Genomic DNA, 16,223 nt, shown 5'->3' with positions numbered 1-16,223 from the left:
TCTCCCAGCTAGTCAATTAGTGTCTCCGTCTCCCAGCTAGTCAATTAGTGTTTCCGTCTCCAATATTTTACACCTCGGTCTGATAAGAAAAAATGCGTTTTTCTCTGAATGATATTGAAAGAAATCCTTACAGCCTTATCATAAATCTTCTGTGATTATCTTCTGGGAAGAATTTAAAACAATTAGTAGACTTCATAGATTTTTAACATATTTTTTTTAAATGTCGGAAAATACATAACTTGGATATGAAACATGAAAATCCCGAAAAAAGAAAGGTTCAAGACTATTTTTGGTTCATTTCTGTACAAATTTTGAACGAAAGTAGTAAAGTATTAAAACAAAAGAGGTCGGGTAAGCCATTGAGTATCACATCTGAAATGCATCAATCAAAGTTAGTATTTCATTCGGCAATCGATCGAATTCAAAAAGGATAAGAAAATGGTGGTATATTATGAAAAGAACAAAAGACATAGTTCAAGTGCTGGAAGGACAAAACATCAATAGGATTCAACAAAACCGAGAAAGAAATCGAGAGCACCTGCACCAATTATAACTATGGAGCAGTCGTCCAGCAGTGTTTGTCATTAACTATCAAACTGAAGCATTTTCCGTTTATTTCATTTGGTTTACTTTAAAACACATGTTTAAATCAAAGATAACAATTAATCAAAATTATGAAGACGACATGATAAAACTGGTCATGTCCCGATATATACATTAACAGGAGGATGAACTTTTAGTCTGGACATGTTGAGGTATATCGCCTTTCATGTCAATCACCTTCAGATTATAATGTAACATCCTTTATTCTTCAAGGCATGCATCAAAATGTATTACAGGGCTTATAAGTAAATTTACTTGTCCGTGTACTTTCTAAGTAACCTAAAGGATAAAGGAAGAAGTTGTATGCATGACGTCTTCAGATTGTTAATTGGTTTCGTGTTGTTTCTATTGCCAAATTATCTCATATCTTATGTCTACGGAATCATCATGTTATGCATGAGACCGGTTACTGCGCGAATTATACCCCTACATGTATATGTGTTAAACATTTGAACACGTCACATATGGATAACGTGAAAAATGTGTATGTAAGATAAAAACTTAATACGAACGCCTTAACAACTCATTGGTTTGAATTGTGAAGTTCTTATTTTTAAACTTTTTCCCACTCAAGATTTTGTTTGTGTTTTTTTTTTTACAACAATTGGGTGATCACTCGTGTAAACACTTACTATCATTTCTATAAATAATGTGAGAGACTGGAGAAGAGAGACAAATAAGGTAAAGTTCACTCTGCAGTGATCCGAAGAGAGTGATCCGAAGACAATCTACTATACATCAGGAAACACGTGACTCGCAAGATAACAAGTCATTGTAATGGTACCATCTAACATGAAATGAATTGATGTTCATGAAAATAGTAACTATGATGTTAAAAATTATTGCATCTAATTCATATATATTCGAATATATATATTCCTTATGTTGATGCTGTTGTTGCTGCTGTCACTGTAACAGTTGTTAATGCATTTGAAGGAATGCTGGATTAGAGCTTATTTAAAGTAAAGTTCACTTAGTTTGAATGGTTAAATGCATATTTTCATGGTCATCAAAAAGATGTGGACTAAGTATGATTCCTTCGGATTTTATTTTTCTAACAAGAATATATACTTAACCAAAAACTGTATATCATAACCTTCTAAATCATTTCAACGAATCATTCACCTAATGTTGAGTTTGATAAACAAGTCACCTCTATAGTTATCTTACAGTCTATTTATTATTCGTGGAAGGACCTTGTTTACTCGTCTTATTGTGAAAACAGTTAAAACGACAGTTTCGAAACCTCTAGAAATAATTAACCATTAACAGCATGATACGAAACCACAAACAAAACAATATGATGAAAACAATAAAAACAAAGGATTTTCTCAAGGTCATAAAATGTGGTAAATGTGAAGGACATACGCCAGTGCCGTTTTTTTTCCTCGCTGACATTAAGAACACAGTATAACAGTTTTCTAACCCGGAACTAATAAGGACACATTATTAAAAGTGTAGAATTTGGATCTCGTTAAAACTATGTATAAATCTACAATTATTTTAATTTTACCTTTCTTATTCTATTACACAGTCAAACGTAACATTGTACTTGTTTTTCTCCTGAATTTGGGCAAAAGAATTGTGTGACGAAGTTTTAGTGAAAAGCTCGGTTCATGTGAAATTGTTTCCTGTGTACAACCAGTTGTTGTTTCTACCCTGAACATCTATACCTTAGAACGGCTCCTTTCAGTTCTAGTACAGAAAAAAAATGTTTGAGCATTACCACTGTGTAGTACAAACGTACATGTATCTGACAATACAGTGTGTATTAGCTTTGTACATTTGCAAACATTTGACTTTCTTTTTATATTTTTCATTGCTTTTACTACCACAAAGAGCAGTTAACACTGATTTCACAGAAAATAACCTCTAAAACAAATATGATATATTGTCTCTTGTGTTTCACAAATTTTCAATCAAACTTCATAACGTAATCCGAGATTATTGTATGCAACTTCTATAGAAATCAAATCAAATTTCTACTGCTATCATAGCTTTAACCATTACTTACATTTTTTATCTTCTCGACTTTAACAAAAGTCTTAAGCGTGTAATACATCATACATTTTTCTTCCACTCTTTATTCTCACATTCTATCTCATTACATTTGTGTGACTATCAAACCCTTACTATTAATTAAAGTCGTTCCACCGTATCAATTAATGAAGTCACTCCCTGTTTAACTTTCATTGAAGTAGCTCCCTTATCAATGAATGTCTTCATGAAGTGGTTCCTATAATAATGTACCTCCTTATAAAGTGGTTTCGCATAAATGTACCTCTTTATGAAGTGGCTCGAATATCAATATACCTCTTTATGAAGTGGCTTTCTTATCAACGTATCTCTTTTGCTAAATGGCTGCCCTATCGATGTACAACTTTATGAATTGGTTCCGCTATCAATGGACCTTTTTTGAAGTTATAAGGTGAATTCTCTATCATTGTACCAGTTCACGAAGTTGTTCCCCTATTAATGTACTTCTTTACGAAGTTGAATTCCTATCAATAAATCTCTTTATAAAGTAACTCTTACATCAATGTACCTCTTAATGAGGTGTTTTGCCTATCAATGTACCTCTTTTTGAAGAAGCTCACCCATCAATATATCTCTATATTATACTTCATACAAAAATCTTGAATTCTGATTGGGTAATGAGTGACGAGTTATTTTAGTCTATTTCCTGTACATCCTTACTTGCCCCGCCCCCACTGAACAGTGATTGGTGGATCGATATATCGTCCCGACGGCAGCGATATATCACTCGGTATATCACTCTCTTCTAGGATATATCACCCTCGACGTCACGAAATATCACCCTCCTCTAGGATATATCACCTCGACGTCACGATATATCACACTCTCGTATTAAGTATAATATAACACAAACTGCCTGTAGTAGAGGGTGTTACGCATCGTATCACACTCTGTAAATATATCACCCTCGACTTCGTCTCTTTTGATACTACAGCGTAACACCCTCTACTACAGGCAATATGTGTATATTATAAAGTAACTTTTACATCAATATACCTCTTAATGAAATGGTTTTCCTATCAAATTAACTATTTATGAAATGCCTCAAATATCAACACCTCTTTATGAAGTAACTTCCTTGTCAATGTACCTCTTTATAGAGTGACTTTATGAAGTGGTTCCCCTGTCAATTGACCTATTTATGAAGTTATGAAATGAATTTCCTACCCATGCAGTAGTTTGTCGAGTGGTTCCCTTTTCATTGATCTTGAGTATCCTTTCAATGTACACCTTTATGAAATAACTCTTACATCAATATACCTCATTATGAAGTGGTTTTCCTAATAATGTATTTCTTTATGAAGTAGTGCCACTATCATTGAATCTCTTTTTTAAGTTGTTTTCCTATCAATGTATCGCTTTATGAAGTGGTTCCCTTATCAATATACTTCTAATGGAGTGGGTCTTCTATGTACCTCTTCATGAGGTGGCTTCAATATCAATTTACCTCTATGAAATTGTTTCCCTACCGATGTACCTATTGGATCAATGTTAATTGGCTTCATCTCATGGTATTTATGGTTGGTACTTTGGAATTTATCTTGTCTGATAGTAGTTCCTATACATCCAATTAACAGCGGAGCACAGACAAACATATATTGGTTTGAATGTTTATATTTTTATGATAGTTCTCTTTACGATCATTTGCTTACCATGGTTTCTTGAAAACTATTCACATAAAGTAACATGGGTTTAGCAACTTCATATATAAAGACAAATAGTAAATAGTTAAAACAGTAAAGGTGTATTCAGACATGCAACTAATCTGATGAAAAAAACAACATTCGTAAACTAAGTTTGCATTTGGTGAAACTATAAGAAACGTTTGCCCTAAAAACGGAATATATAAAAGTTAATTTGTTGTCATCTTAAGTAAACCCTTTTAAACACTTTCCCATATTGTCACTGTTGTTTTTAGACAGAATCTAATTTGATGTCTGAAGATGTTCTCTAACGATGCTATGTAACCAACTTAAAGCACTAAGCAGTTGAGAAATACTCCCCGTCATGTGCATTTCGTAGCCCTGAAAAGACTTTACATGTTTAAGTTAAGCAAAATCTTTGAAAGTAGCCCTATAAACTTTCTGTTCTTTTTGGTGTCTGGACATAACTACGGTCATAACAAATTCGTGATGACAACAACAATACCAAAACGCATCTATTGTCGTGTTTTCTTTTTGTATAAAACGAGAGTAAATCTATCAAATTCTTACTGGGATATACTATTTTTAGACGTAATAATTAATGCGAAAGTTCGTCTGTCTGAAGGAGATGTATATCTTATCACTTGAAACACTTGTCAAATGTGTCGTTTATTTCCGTCAGTATATAAGCTACGACGCTTACCATTGGTTGGTGGAAATCATGTGTTTATGAAAATGGCTGTCGGTGATTTTGGAGAAGAATTTGTTGAATGTGGAATCTTAAGATGTATACGAGTGCAAAGATACACAACTTGTAGACTTCTATTTCTCGGTGCTAAAATATTCGAAAAAAGTAAACAAAAAAAACAACAACAAAAAAACAGCAAAACATAGCATATATACAATAAATTGTCATTCAAAGTTATTTACAGTGTTATCATGCAGTAGTAACTAATTAGCATATAAAGTGTTAATGAGAAAGTACTATTTGTGATTGTATGTATCTCTTAAGGCAACGCGAATTCATTTCTCATACCTCTGACGAGTATAAATAAATATATAATAAGCGACCGAAATGCGAAACAACACGCGACTGCGAACGAAGTATTAATTTTGCGTGGCCTTAGTATGAAATAATTCAGAAACTCGTCAGCGGTAGGTAGTTTAGATTAATGCGTTTATCACATAGTTGCATGTTGTGAATGGCGTCAGGTTCTAATAATTTTCATTTTAGATTTAAAAATTTCCAAATATTTCCACTTTAAAATTGTGCGAATTAAAGTACATATTTCTATTTGGGAGCATTACGTTTGCGAACCATTTGTAAATTAACATTTACGAACATCCATCTGTCTTTGTGTTCCTTGAAGTATTGCTTCAAAAAACAGACTGTGAACTATATAAAAATTAGAGGTATTGAAACGATATCCCTTCCGAGAAAAGCAGAAAAGGAAAAATTAGACTTTCTCCTGAAATAGTTTGAACAGTTCACGATGGGTGTTATTGACAAAGTTTCTTTCGTGAAAACCCTTGGTTTTAAGTTTGTCGCCACCATCCGACTTGTAAAACTATGATACACTGATGTAGTTGTGGCTATTTTATTTAACTATTTTTTTTAAATCTTTGTTGTCATTCCATGTGCATGTGTGTGTGTATTTGTTTTTTTTTTCATTTCAGAAATGTATATTTCATTAGATTAAACTGTGCTATATATCCTACTTGTAATCCTACTTTCATGCCAGAGGCATGGCTAAAGCACTGTAGATACGCATATTTTCAAGAAGTTTGCAAATGTTAAATTATAAAGTAGTTCGTAAATGTAATAAAAAAAAGTTCGCAAGTGTAATGAAAAAAAGTTCGCAAATGTAATAAAAGAAGTTCGCAAATGTAACAAGAAAGTTCGCAAATGTTAAATTATGAAATAGTTCGCAATTGTAACAAACAAAGTTCGCAAAAGTAATAAAAAAAAGTTCGCAAATGTTATGCACCGTTTTATATACTAGCTTTACTAATGACTATTATCATATGTTGATAAAGATATTTATACAGACATTATATGAGAATCATTTGAACATATGTATTTTAAGCCTGAGTGAAATTGATTATCTGAAGTAAAATCACTTAGCAATAAAGCTATGTTTACACATGTTTTGTGAATGTAATTGTGTGCTTCCTTTATATAACACAATTTATATGACCTCAATCTCTTTTGATTACAAGAATGGCGGAAACAAACATTCTTTTATTGTTTATTTGTAGTTTTATAGCAAGAAAACCGAAAAATACCAACACTTTTTCATCATGGAGTAGTGGTCACGTCTCTTTTTCGTCATTTTAGTTGTGTAAGTTTCTGTTCTTGACAATAAATCAGCACAATTCAAACTTCTAACATACTGAAACATGAAATAGGATTGATCGTTTGCTGTAGGTTTGAGCTGTAGAGAGATTTCACATGTCAGTTGTATTGTTAACACGCTGCGTTCAGAGAGCGTAGTAAATAGAAGTTAGCTACTTCATGACATTTTAGGTACATTTGTAATAGTGAACACGACCCTCATAATAGAGGTAGCTACCTCAGTGACGCACATTTTATGTAATACTGAACAAGGCTCTCATAATGGAGCTAGCTACTCAAAGACGCACATTTTATGTAAAAGTGAACACGTTCCTCATAATAGTGCTAGCTACTCAATGACACACATTTTATGTAATAGTGAACACGGCCCTCATAATGGAGCTAGCTATACTCAATGACACACATCTTATGTAATAGTGAACAGGGTTCTCATAATGGAGCTAGGTACTCAAAGGCAAACACATTTTCGATAATAGTGTTCACGGTCCTCATATTAATGGGGCTAGGTACTCAATGACACACATTTTAGGTAATAGTGAACACGGCTCTCAAAATGGAACCAGGTACTCAATGACATTTAAGGTAACAGTGAACATGGTCCTCATAATGGCGTTAGGTACTCATTATGGCAAAAAATTGTTAGAGTAAGTAAGACGTTTAAAACGGAGCCACATGTAGGTACTCAATGGTAAACAATTGTTAGATAGTGTAGGTAGGGCTAGATACAAATGTACTCAATTATGGCGAACACTTATTTTGTAATGGTGGTAACGACATTCAAAATGTTAGGTTACTAAACGAAGCCAGAGATTTATTAACACTACATCTAAGCAAGAGATTCACGAATATCTTTTTTTACTGCTTTTCAGTATTGGATTCTAGAGTTTTAATTTCCAAAGTAGTAATACATCGTACGATTTAAATAATATGTGTTTAACCCGAAATGTTATATATAACAGGGTTAATTATGATAGAAGCATTTTAAGATATAATTGTGTACTGAAAAACAAATATTTAAAATTTAACACATATTTCAATTGTTGAGGTGAACATTTTTTGAAAGGGGTGTATATATGCTCGGTGTATTACATATTACATTAAACTTACTCGATTAGTTGTGGATATTGCATTATATTTAGAATAATGTGTGCTTACTTTACCAACAAATTTCCTTTTCAATTCAGTCACGCATAACACGAATATCCTGCAAATGTGGGCATAATGTATAAGTTTTGCCAAATTTGAGAAAATCAAAGATTTATTGCATTTTTCTTTGCATGAGATTTCGGCTTACAGGTATTTGAATATTCCAATATTGACACAATTTCTTGATTTTCGAATTCCGCTTAAGTTAATGATGTTTCCATATTTAATTGTATTGCTATTTTGGAAAACCCTAAAATTTCACGTGTTAAATCGGAGCGATCTATGTTAAAAAGGCGCGCGGGCCGACTGTTGTATAAATTAGGAGGGTGCCATTGACTTTGTAGTGTTAAACAATCAAACTTTAACTTTCTTTAAAATCTTATTGTACAATTCTTGTACCGTCTTAGCGTATTCCCCATACACAAGAGACAATAATATATTGAGACTTCTTCTGTTGTAGCGGCCCCCGTTGTCTTTACGTAACGTGTCCATTGATTGGATGCCCATTTCAAATTTTCATCTTCATCTAATGTTTCCAATTTTTCTTTCACTATAAACTGGGATATTAACATTTAGTATATGCGTGTTTTTTTTAACTTACTTGGGAATGTTGTTCAAATTTTATTTTTTAAAGTTAAATTTAGCTCTTCTTTATTGTTGTATATGTATTTAAGGGCAAAGAAATGAAAAATAATATTATTACATAATTCTTTAAACTTAAATTCAAAGCAATAAAAATTAAAGTTGTTGTATATACCGCCATTCTGTCCCGTTGACATGCGACAATGTTGTCGTCTATTCTAATAAAATGTATGTTCTAAATATGGCAGTTTTTATGGGTCAACCTTTTCACTAATGATGTCATGACCTTGTGTTTGATAGTCATTTATATAAAGGACCATATTCAAAATAGAATCCAAGTTCATTTTCAATGATATTTGTCATCATTTAATTTGTGTTTTCTTCTGCAAAAGGAACGTAACAGCATTTAGCTCCAATGTAGTTCAACTTCTTTGTATTGGTAAATATGATTACAAAGGATTACAGTTTTATAAATATGGAGTGTCTTAGAAGTAAATATGAGCCGACGGTTTCTAGACTAGAGAAAAGCATGAACAAATGCATTATCATACCCCTGAGTGGGATGTATATAGTGATCATATTGTCAATCTAATCTTCCGTCCGTCCGTCGCTAGTTTCTATCCGCAACTTTTCTTGAACCGCAGGGTGGATTTCGAAAAAAAAAACTTAATGGCATTCTTTATCATATGATAACATTCTTTGCATTTCCATCATAACGTCTTTTGAAGTTTTATTATGTAAAATGTGAACCAACGGCGGATCGTCATCCGCAACTCCTCTGAAATTCGATGAAACTTGCACGAGTTCTTTATAAGATGATGCCATTGTGCACCTCATATTTTGCAATACACTGACTTAAAAGGTATATGAGAGTTCGGTTATCTTTTGTTTTGAAGCTAGTAAATGCTCTTAGTGTTACAATGTATTATGTAAGTGGAATGCTCAAGTTTTCTTGTCACCAGTGGTGGGTCACATGACATTTACCATTTGTATCATTCATCAACTAAAGTTTTAATAAAGTTAAAACTATTAAATGTCTGCTTATATGCACTACTGAAAATGTCTGTACAATTGGAATGTGCATGCAATTGATTAATACTTGTAGATTTTAACTGAACTAGTAAGAACACAGTTCGAAATGAGTTAAAGGTTTTTTTTTCTTTTTTTTTCTTAAATGATAAAATTTATAAAGATTTATCAATGCCTACTTACAAAGGTGTGTTTTTATACTCCTGCAACTTGAAGTTGTGAAATATTGATTTACCCGCGTCCTGCAAGTTTTCGCACGATTACTCCAAACGCGCATGGATTAAAATGAAACTTTTCAGAAAGTTTGTAATCCATAGTGTCTATCTCTCTTTATTTTTTAATTCCAATTTTTCGTTTTCGCGTTACAGAAATTCATTCATAAAAAGGTGGTTTTCGAGTTTTCGCACAATGACTCAAACAATTAATATGAAACTTTGGAAAAGCATCAAAATGTATATATTGTTTTGTCATCTAGTAAGGTTCTCCACTTTGAGAAGACATAAAAAAACTTTTCCTTTAACCAGCTGGCCTGGTCAGAGCTACTTTATTAGTATACAATGTACATTTATTTGGTAAAGGTGTTGCATAACCCTGGAATGTTAAATATTGGTTGGTTAATTATGTATATGTTTGCATGCGTACATTGATACAAATAACGACTTAAATGGCTGAAGACATTAAAATCTAAATGGATTATCTAATACATGTAATGAGATTATAAATGAAAAGTAAGATTTCCGTTTGACCAAAAACCTAAAATTTTACCAATTCGTCGATTTGTGTGGGACTACCGACACAAGCTGTGTATGAATAAGTACATCATAAATTAGAGCGTTAAAACTGTCAACTTTAATCCTCTGGACAACAGTTTGTGCATATACAAATTATTGCGTAATAATGATTTATGTGGTATTTAAGTACAAGGGAGAATATTAGTACTTTATATTTCAAAACAACGACTGCACTTCACAGTAATTTGAGAAGAATGATAATAAGACCGCGGATTCTGGGGATAGTAGCTTAACCCAGGTGATACAAAATACAAGAGGCATTAATCTTGTAAGAATATTGTTATGCCCTCTATGGTCGCGAGAGCGCATGCAAGTATTTCTACGTATTTAGTATCGTTTTGCCTAAAAACCAGGCAGGGGTGATTCATTATATATTAAGATAATCAATGAAACTGTTCAAATGCATTTGTTAGGTCTTTAAAACAACTCTTCCCATGTTCGTATCCTTGGATCTACTATAAGCTGTGGACTATTTTTTTTTCACTTGTTACAGCGTAAATATTCTTGCGGGGAATTTTCCCGTACTTTTTTTGTTATAGAACGTCACCAAATTTTATGTTTGAATATCTCCAGTTGGCAACTTTCATCTGCACTCTTATTGTCGAATACTGTTTCTAGGAGGCCTTCTGAATGATTTCCAATAAAAAAAGGTTTTGGATCAAGAAATGCATGAATCACTAATCATAAGCTTCTGTCTGGTTTTAAGTTAGAGCTTAATTCATTTTACGGACTTACTTTCTTGTAGCCTTAACGTTGTCTTTGTATTATAGATTTTGAATATGCTGTAAAAAATATAGAACCATAGCGCCCATTCTTACAAAACCTCTGGGCAGATAAACCTTGGTTTTCCTATAATAAATTCAACATTTTATGAATTTACAAAATATGGGAAAGAATAGTTATATACTTGGTTTGTGATGCCTTCGAGGAACAAAACCTCCAACAAGTAGTGGCATCAACTTTGTTTGAAAATTCAATTTTCAATTAATCAATCGTCATTTAATTAATGTGACTGACTTCTGTATATTGTTTATTGTTTATTACTTTTTCTATCGTTTACATTGATTAATACTACGTGTTAGTAGTCGTCAGAATTAGCTTAGATATTAATGTGCGTTTTAAGCGTAATAAGAAAGACAACTTTGATGATTTGGTGAAATGGAAATATTTTATATTCTAGAATATATATTTACAATTCAAATACTGAATAAATTACACACTAAGTAATTTCAGGCTTAAATAGCACTTTTCCATTGTCTGTAACTTAGACTTCTTATCAGACTTTTATGTGTGTCCGGAGTAACAATCCTTGTGGGGACACCCTCCAAAATGCTCCATACAGTTGTTTCAGAAGACTTCGTATATTCACATATAAACTTGCCCTTCCAGTGTTGCTATTGGTCAAATACTGTCTCCAGATTTCTAAACCACATGAGGTTTTCCATCAGCATTACTCGAAAACTTTGTATAGCCCGTATCCAGCAAAAGCTCCGAGTATAGTTCCTACTATAATTATGAGCGAGAATAAAAGACCATGGAATACTGTCAGCTCTCTTCTGATTGTCTTATTTGTTGTAAGCGGTATAGTCTACAAAAGGAAATAATACACTTTATTTCAATGAAAAAATAACTAAGCTGACTTACACATTAGCTTACGTCAACTGTTTGTATTCAATAGACATCTTTTGAGACGTTGATAATCGTTATGGAGTATGAAGTGATAGGTCGAATACCCTCGTTAAGTGCCTGATTAAAACGTATTCACTAAACAACGACATCTTGAAAGTTATTTAGCATATACTTACTGTTCCTTGGTAAACTGGTTTCTTGTTATAATATCTGAAGTCGACAACGGGTGCATTCAGTTTAGGTCCAAAATACGAATGTTTCGTTGTAGGAATGCTGTTGGGTATTTTCCTTTCTGTCTCCTCGTTCGGCAAGTTTATCTTGACGTAAGAATTCTCGATGTGTGTATGTCGATCATTCGTTGCAACTACTGGGACTACATCCGGAATCATACCAACGCTGATGATCTTTGATTTCTCTGGTAAATTAGCTAGCGGATTTTCCAGCATATTCATAGTTCTGTCGATATGGTTAGGATTTCTAGATAATTCAGAAGTAACAATTGCTACATGGTACATTTTACTACTGAAATTATAATAACACATGCATGTGACTGTCAATAAATATATTCGCGAGAAGGGGGTAGACAATACAGCTAAAACTGTCGCTCTACATGTAGAAGCCGAAATAATACACATAGAAACATAAAGACATAACTTATGAATTAATTATATACACATTGGGGAATTCTGATATTCGCAAACTTGTCATTACTTGATCTGTTTTACTCGGCGTTTCATTTGTACTTAGTTATGACTTAGTGTTGGGGTTACAATTCTACTGTTTACAAACATCTAAATCAAATGCGCTTCGGCTGTTTATCAAAAAATAAACTCCGTTAAGAGCAAACATAAATATTATATGACTTTAACAGCAATGTTTCATACCTTTTGTGGAATCACACTGTAATATCAAGATGAACTACGGTGTACTCTTCTTTCGATAAAATAAAAAATGTTGTTTTGTTAATTTAATATATTGTAAACAACATGTCTGAGCTTATATATACAATAACCAGTGTTTTCCTAGTTGACATGTGCGAGTCTGAGGATTAGTCGTTATGTGTAGTAGTAGTAGTGTAATCAAATACTTAGCTTAAAGGTCTAATTAACCAATTAAATTCATAAAGAAAACACCAGCGCATAACATAATTGATTTTTTTATCATAATAGAGAATTATTTGATTGAAGTCTCATAATGATGATGCTTTTAAAAGAAGTTAATATCATTTAGTTCAATATAAGAACATAGAGTAAGCTAAGATAGACGGCTCATTTATAGTATTCAGGACAATACTTAAAATGTTTACAAATCTATATCATTTGCTTCACCATATTTCAAATTTGTTAACAAAATTGACATTTACAAAAAAATATTGTTCCATGGCCACATACTCTTTGGTTAAGTACTCCTAAACGGAGTAGGAAAACGCTCTCAGATCACGTGGGGACTGGGAGTAGGCCAGAGAGTCAACATAGCATCCCAGTCGATAGAGGAACAAACACGGACCGAGTTTGTCGACCAAGTCTCCCCAAGGCTGGGCTCCGCAACTGATTGTAAAAAACAATCATCATAATCCATGGTCACATTGCTCGTGCCTATATATAAACTGTGGTTAACACTTTTTTAATATATGAGTTATTCTAACAGTACACCGTTTTGTTATTGTTTATTGTTTTGTTTCTAAAAGAAAAACCGGGTCTAACAGTATTGGGTATATATGTTAGAACGAAAATCAAAATTAAACCAAGAATAGGAACAGTCAGCTTGTTTGATTGGCTAACACTGTGTTCCAATTTTGGCGGGATTTTAGTGGTTTATTTCCACAAAGACAGTCGAATTATCAGCTCAAAGCAACGATGTCCTAGCTTTATAATGCAAGGGTGTAACGGATATACGGAAAGTGCTATCATTTTCAACTTTATTGCTATAGTGTTATTTAACTAGATCCCATTTTGACATTCTTATTTTTACAGAAAGAATTTAATAATTTTAATGTTTATATACATCACGCCGAGATTATTTCTATATTTCAAGGTCACAAGGTGTCGCCTCTTTCTGTAAGCTAGTTAGTACACAACGGACACAGCTTTGTGGGTTTGTAATTTGTAAATTAGCAGCACCTTCAAACTAGCGGATTGATACGTTCTAAATAGTAAGAGATTATAAGACCGCGGAGATATAGTTTATGTTTTGCTTGATTGAATAGATCTGTGTATGATATTTGTCCCTGGATTACAATCTTTTGGTTTCCGCTAGAATCTTGGTTTCCTTGATTACTCTTCGTATCATACTTGCAATCTGTACAAAATGATAATTATGTTTCTGTAGTGATGTATACAAACGATATGTAAACTTAATTCTGAAAGTCTGAATGTTAGAAAAAAGAACAGGTATGATGAAAGACAACAATGCACCAGCGTATAACCTAAATACACTTTCCCCAAATGGTCTGCAACAAGTGTAAACACTCTTTTTAAAGAATAGTGCATATATTTAATTATTTACATATAGTCTTTCTACTTCATGTACATTTTATTACATGAATCCGTTGTATATGAATTTTAATTCTTTCAATTTAATATTTTTAATAAACAGTATTCATGGCATATAACTCTTGAAATGCACACCCTTTTTCAAACCATTCATTTTACAATTATCGGTATTTATTCATCCCGGAAAATATGGACTGCGAAAATTTCACTTATCATTTTTTGGACTGGTGGTAAGTCGGGAAAGAGCAGGAACGAGTCATGTATAGTTCACATCCTTTTATGTGACTTTGCTAAATATATATTCTGCTTTTTAGGAAAGGCACATACTTTAAATTACGGTATCAATAAGTAAACTCTTACTATAGAGGAAAATAATTGTGCTTAGATAACATCAGCATGTTGTATGACTGGGGTACCCCATTCTACCACCTGGGACACATAATCCAGTTGTTCTGTGGATAGAGCGCCCTAGCCACCGGCCAGAGTTCTGAGCGCTATTTAGTCACCTTTTAAGACAAGCTTAGCGCAGCAGCAATCTTATTCTTTTGACACCCGGACATGCACGGGGCCAGAATTTGAAATATATATGCTGAAAATGGCAGTCAATTATGAAGAATATTTGTATAATAAATAGGACAATCAATTGGTTTTCGTGAATAAAACAGTAAAACAAATATATTAACTATGACACTGGACGATAATATTTAAATTAATGAAGTGTGATAACCAAATTACCTACGTATAATACGTACATAGACCTGTAATTATAGGTCTTCGGTAGTAGTCAAAAGGAAATGACAATATCAGTGTAAAAACCGAAAAGTTGAAACCTGACTTGGTCCTGGCATTTCAAAGTGAAAGGTGGGTTAAACAGGTTTTATAGCGCACTTGAACTCCTGCTTCCATTACGGTTCATTATTCCGTTTAATTTTAACACGAGTGGGTAGCATAAAATTGCCACCAGTAACAATAGGTAAAATTAGTGGTCAAAACCGTGCAGAAGATATGAACAATAAAGTTATTGCGTATATAAAAACTGAGAAATTGTAATTAAAAGTAATAAACATCTTTTGTATCCAAAAATATAAAAATAAGATTTCATTATGCAATTAAGTTATTTTGTACATATCAAGACATAAGATGTTTCGGTCGATTCCCCCCTCCCTAGCAGCATGTTCACCCTTTCCCTACTGCAAAGGTTTTATAGAAAAGGGCTCATAAGCACGATCTGCAGTAATGACTACCTAATCTCAACGGCACTTTGTTTTTCGATCTGCTGCTTTACCACTCGTCCTACTTGACAAAGTAAACAAGACTACTGATTACAGAAACTAGAAAATGCAGCAGATATAAACGAGTGTACAAACATTTCACACAATGGATTCTTTGTGTATGTTTCGGTTTTTGTCAAGGAAGTCTATTTATAGACTGAACTAGGCTTAGAGATCGTCGGCAACCAAATTACGTAACCAGGGTAGATATTTCAATATATAACTACCAAAATAACACTCCGCGGATTGTTCTCCTTTCAAAGTTTGCATTAAGATATCGCTCCACCGCCGATCTCACTCCACGTCAAATATGTGATGTCTACTTTACATAACACATGTTCGAGTAACGATATTAAGGCCATATAATATGTGTAGAACTGCAAGATTTAAATGATTATATGATATGAACTATTAAAATTTTGACGCAGAGAGCTGGGTTGTTTTGTCAAATTGACCCGAACATTCGCAGGGAGGAAGGCTCAATTGAGATTTGCCAATTTATTTCTCTCGATCTGACCATTTTAATGAACATGTCGGGAGCTTCTAATGACGGATTTTCCGAGCTGCAATGTACACTTTTTGTGTAGTAAGTAGAGATTACAGGGGAGGGTGCATGGGGTTGGCACACCTCCTTTTAATTGGAA

General features: G+C 33.2%; 1 protein-coding gene across 1 annotated transcript; it reads right to left on the bottom strand.

The window, feature by feature from the left end:
* Window positions 1–11,339: 11,339 nt before the first annotated feature.
* Window positions 11,340–12,268, bottom strand: LOC148609138 (uncharacterized). Its single transcript, XM_088541224.1, has 2 exons — window positions 11,993–12,268; window positions 11,340–11,775 (listed from the first exon to the last, which is right to left on the bottom strand). Exons 1-2 carry the CDS (start codon window positions 12,266–12,268, stop codon window positions 11,638–11,640), a joined length of 414 nt encoding a protein of 137 aa, XP_088397350.1. The 3' UTR covers window positions 11,340–11,637.
* Window positions 12,269–16,223: the final 3,955 nt, after the last annotated feature.

Source organism: Perna viridis, chromosome 8 (assembly GCF_037379345.1).
Source record: "Perna viridis isolate PV_CMFRI_1.1 ecotype Kerala chromosome 8, ASM3737934v1, whole genome shotgun sequence".
NCBI classification, from domain to species: domain Eukaryota; kingdom Metazoa; phylum Mollusca; class Bivalvia; order Mytilida; family Mytilidae; genus Perna; species Perna viridis.
The sequence above is the reverse complement of the archived record's forward strand: the minus strand, read 5'-3'. Positions and strand labels throughout refer to the sequence as shown.

Coding starts and splice junctions, on each gene's coding strand:
- LOC148609138 (XM_088541224.1), bottom strand. CDS start 12,268: ATGAATATGCTGGAAAATCCGCTAGCTAATTTACCAGAGAAATCAAAG. Junction 11,776..11,992: donor AACCAGTTTACCAAGGAACA/GTAAGTATATGC, acceptor TTCCTTTTGTAG/ACTATACCGCTTACAACAAA.